This window comes from Ailuropoda melanoleuca, chromosome 16 (genome assembly GCF_002007445.2).
Source record: "Ailuropoda melanoleuca isolate Jingjing chromosome 16, ASM200744v2, whole genome shotgun sequence".
Lineage (NCBI taxonomy): Eukaryota > Metazoa > Chordata > Mammalia > Carnivora > Ursidae > Ailuropoda > Ailuropoda melanoleuca.
In genome coordinates, this window is record NC_048233.1 from 13,291,625 (window position 1) to 13,296,299 (window position 4,675).

At 42.5% G+C, this 4,675-nt stretch overlaps 1 protein-coding gene across 1 annotated transcript; it reads right to left on the bottom strand.

The window, feature by feature from the left end:
• Positions 1–3,951: 3,951 nt before the first annotated feature.
• On the bottom strand, positions 3,952–4,371 carry LOC100469323 (P antigen family member 3). Its single transcript, XM_002917984.4, is given in 2 exon segments — positions 3,952–4,145; positions 4,148–4,371. Coding segments are annotated over 2 exon segments (330 nt in total). The 5' UTR covers positions 4,365–4,371; the 3' UTR covers positions 3,952–4,032.
• Positions 4,372–4,675: the final 304 nt, after the last annotated feature.

The following is a 4,675-nucleotide window of genomic DNA, read 5'->3' on the forward strand; positions in this document are numbered from 1 at the left end:
CTGTCTCTATCTCTGTCAAATAAATAAATAAAATCTTTAAAAAAAAAAAAAAGCTTCTTGTGCTGATGAAGATGAGAAAGGAAAAGATGTAAACGCCTTTTCTTCCTATAAAATACTGAATGAGCACAACATACACTTAAGATGTTTTCAAGAGAAAAGTGGCCTTCTACAATTCAATGGCAAATAAATTATCAACTAAAATGCAAATCAATAGGCTTGCTATGTGGCAGAAAATAGAGCAGGGTTGGAGGAAGGGAAAAGTTGGAGAATGCTCACTGAAGGAGGAGAAAAATCTAAACTAGAGAAAAATCACGTTTTATTTGGTTGATTTTTGCACAGGGGTGGAAAGGGGCTTCATGCGTCCAGATGGGTAGGGAGGCTCAGTAATAAGGGGCCTCCCCACCCTTTCCCAGTTCAGGGCTGGGTGGAAAAGCAGTGAGTGTCTTCCCCACAGGTGGCTGATGGGGGATATACATTTTGGGTTAGCTGAGGCCCCAGAGCAGGGGTTCTCAAAGTCCGTGGTGCATAAGCATTACCGAAGTGCTAGTTCTAAGTGTAAATTCTTGTACATAGCACCTTGTAGTAACCTAGCCTTCATACTGCTCACCTGGCTGATACCTATTTGCTGTTTGGGTTCAGCTTACATGCCACAAGGAGGCCTTCTTAACCATCCCCACCCCCATTTCATATGGCTTAGGTGCCTTCTCATGTGATATCATCACACACAATGTTTTTCCTTTTGTAATTTTTATTATACTTGCACCTTTTTGTTTAATGTCTGTCGTCTATGCTAGACTGTAAGCGTTGTAAGCTCCTCATAAGACACGTGCCATATCTGTCTTATTCATCACTTCATCCCTAATAACTAGCACAGGCCTAGCATGCAGTAGGCACTCAATGAATTATTTGTTGAATGAATAAACACTATAAAGCATAGTGGTGCCATGTTGAATAGTGTCCTCCAAAAATTCATCTGGACCCTCAGAATGTGACCTTACTAAGCCCAATGACTGGGAGGCGTCCTTACAAGAAGGCCATATGATGACAGGAGCAGAGATTGGAGGGGTGCATCTACAAGCTTAAGAACACCAAGGTTTGCTGGCAACCACAGCAGCTAGGAGGGAGGCAAGGAACAGATTCTCTCTCAGACTTTCCAGAATGGACCAACGCAGCTGACATCTTGATTTTGGACTTCTGGTTTCCAGAACTGTGAAAGTATAAATTTCTGTTATTTTAAGTCACCCAGTTTGTGGCACTTCGTGATGGGAGCCCTGGGAAACCGTACAAGAGTCTTTTGACTCACTTACTACTCCTTGTGTCTATACTCGTACTCCCTCTGTATTCCAGTCCTACCACCAAAATTCTCGTATTTCCTACCCCAGCCAGAGAGTTAGAAGTAACAGAAATCCAAATTGGCTTTCACAATAAAATATTTATCGTTCATGGCCTGCACAGTACAGAGTGAGATGAGCTTCAGTGATGACAATGAGGAATCAATTTCTTTCCAGCCCTTCTGTTTTGCCTTCCAAAATGTAAACTTCACCTCAAGTTGGCTCCCTCCCATGGTCATAAGATGCCTACTTGCAACTCTCTGGAATGCAGTTTTTTTTCATCTAGTATATTCGTTATTTATTTCTGTGCAACAAATGACATCAAGCCTAGTTCTTTCAAACAACACTAATCACTTATCTTTCAAAGTTAACGAAGATGTAGAATTCAGAAGTTGTGGGATCCTGGTTCAGTATCTCTCCTGAAGTCAGATGTGAGCTGAAGTTGCAGACGCTAAAGATCTGTCTGGAGCTGGATGGTCCTCTTCCCAGGTCGTTCGCTCACTTGGCTGCTAGACTGATATCAGCTGCAAGTTGGTTCCTCCCCGTGGGGGCTTCTCCATGGGGCTTCAAGGGTCTTCAAGACATAGTGCCCAGATTTCCTCAGAGCAAGAAGTCAAAGACAGCAGGAAGGAAGCGGCAATCTCTTTAGCCTCAAAAGTCACATACCATTACTTCCACAGTATTCTGCTGTTCACACAGGTCAGCCATAATTCAATGTGAGAGGAGATTACATAAGGCCGTGGATACCTCTGAGGAACTAGATACCACATCAATGCCCTGGAGAAGCAAGTTTGATTTGCTTCTTGGAGTTTGCTCAGAAGAACAAGTAAATTCTTTCCCAGAAAACTTCTTCCTGCCTCGTTGGCCCCTTCTCAAACTAGAAAGTGTGGCTAGGACTTGAGATTGAGCTAAATTAAGCCTGAGCTCCATGCCCCACTATTCGGACTACACAAGGTAGAGAGGTATGAACACTCAAATGACAATTTGGGTAGATGTTAGGAGAAGGGGGAATGTGGTGGGGAAACACCATAATGCTCACTAATCCAGTGGCTTGACCCCAGAAACTTCCATTTCAATAAATAGTATGTATGTCTGAAGAAATAAGGACTTTCTAAAAAACATAACTATAATACCATTCTTATAACTTGAAAAATTAACATTAATTCCTTATCAACATCAAATGTCCAGTCAGCATTAAATGTCCCTAAATATCTGATTGTTTTATATAACGCTTATGTTGTTTTGTTTGGTTTTTCAAATTTTGTTTTAATCAGGATCCAAATTCCAAACACTGTATTTGGTTGATGTCTTCAATCTCATTTAACCTATACATTGCTGCTTCCTATCTTTTTCCAATGCAATTTACTTGGTGAAGAAATCAGGTCTTTAGTCCTGTAGGATTTCTCACAGTTTGGATTTTGCTGAATGCATTCTCATGACTTCTTCTAACATGTTCCTCTGTCCCCCATTTTCCCTGTAAGCTAGCAGTTACAGCTAGAGGCTCATAGGAATCGGCTCTCATTTTTTTGCCAAAAACACTTTATAGGTGGCACTGTGTATGACAACCTGCATTTTAATAAATTCATATTTAACAAATATGCCTTTTTAAAGGAAGTTATTTCTCATTATAAATATTAATGGAATTGATATTAGATACTTATATGGAGAAGGAAAAGTTTTACGGTGTGACTATAAAACTAGGATACATCAGAATCAACTGGGAAGACTTATTTAAGCAGATTGCTGGGCCCCATTCAGAGAGCACTTTATCCAGTAGATACGAAATAAGGCCTGAGAATCTGCATTAATAACTAGCCCCCAGGTGATGCTGATGTTACTGTTGTTGGAACCACACTTTGCGAACCTTTAGAACATGATTAGAGAGAGGCTCTGACGTTTGAGCACCTAAGATGGAATTCCAGTTCTGCCACATACCAGCAGGGCGCCTGGGTGGCTCCGTCTGTTAAGCATCTGACTTCAGTTCAGGTCATGATCTCCGGGTCCTGGGATGGAACCCTGCACCAGGCTCCCTGCTCAGTGGAGAGTCTGTTTGTCCTTCTCCCACTGCCCCTCCTCCCACTGTGCGCACGCACGCGCTCTCTCTCGCAAATAAATAAATAATCTTAAGGAAAAAAAAAAGAAAAACTACTTCACCTCTGTAAGCCTCAATTTCCTCATCTGTAAAATGGGGTTTATAATACTACCTACCTTTGGTATAGCAGTAAAGGGGTTAAATCAGATAATACATGTAAACCTTAGCATTGAGCCTTGTGAATCATCACTGTTCAATAAATGGTGGTGGTGGTAGTATAATAATTGTAACTATTATGATCAATATTATAGTTCCTTTGCTGGTTTTATAGCCTGCAATCAGGGCATAAGAAATTATTGCAACTTAACAGTAATGAGGAATCAACCTGGGAGACCTGTGACCCTAGAGATAGGAGTCTTTGGTCAAGGGTGGCTATGAATTATTTCAAAGTGGAAAATGGGAAAGAGAATGTTCCTATTTAGAGTCAGAAGGTCAGAAGTGTTCTTCCAAATGGAGCAGTGAGAAACCAGTCCTTCCCACCACAAAAGCCAGGACAGCCCTTTTTTTTTTTTTTTTCCTTTGGAGGAAGTCTGTAAAACTTTACTGAGAGAATTTCAACAGTGAAGTACCCCACCTAAGAGTAGTCTGCCTGTTTCAGCTTGTCCTTGTTTAAATCTGGGGCTGTCCTTCACCTGCTTCCGGCATTTTAATGGGCTCTAAGAAGGGCAGGCTTGTCCCCTTGACCTCAGGGTCATCTTCAGTTATACCCCCAGCCTTTGCTGAGGCAGCTCCTGGAGATCAGCCTCCAGGTCCGGTCCTTGAGCCACAGGTGCTCCTTCAACTTCCTTCCCTTGATCAGGTATAATGTCCTGACTCACAGGTGGTACCTCCTTCTGTTTCGGGTGCTCATCACTGGGCTGCTGCTCGGCCACATGCTGGTTAGACCCTCGGTCATCCTTTCTTTGATTGGATTTGGATCTTGATCTGACTCGGCCACTCATAGTTCACCCAGTCGCTCAGTAACTTGTCCCAATATCACAGATGAAGGGACTCATCTCTCACCCATCACAACAGTTTTAACGTTGTGCTGCATGTGCAGACCCAAAGACAAATGGACCAAAAAAATCAGACAAAGATATTGAAGAGAAATTAAAAATAACAGGAGCAGCAATGAGTATTTTGGAGTTAGGATTAAGAATATCTTTTGAGGGGTGCCCGGGTGGCTCGGTCGGTTAAGTAACTGTCTTCAGCTCAGGTCATGACCCCAGGGTCCTGGGATCGAGCCCTACACCAGGCTCCCTGCTCAGCGGGG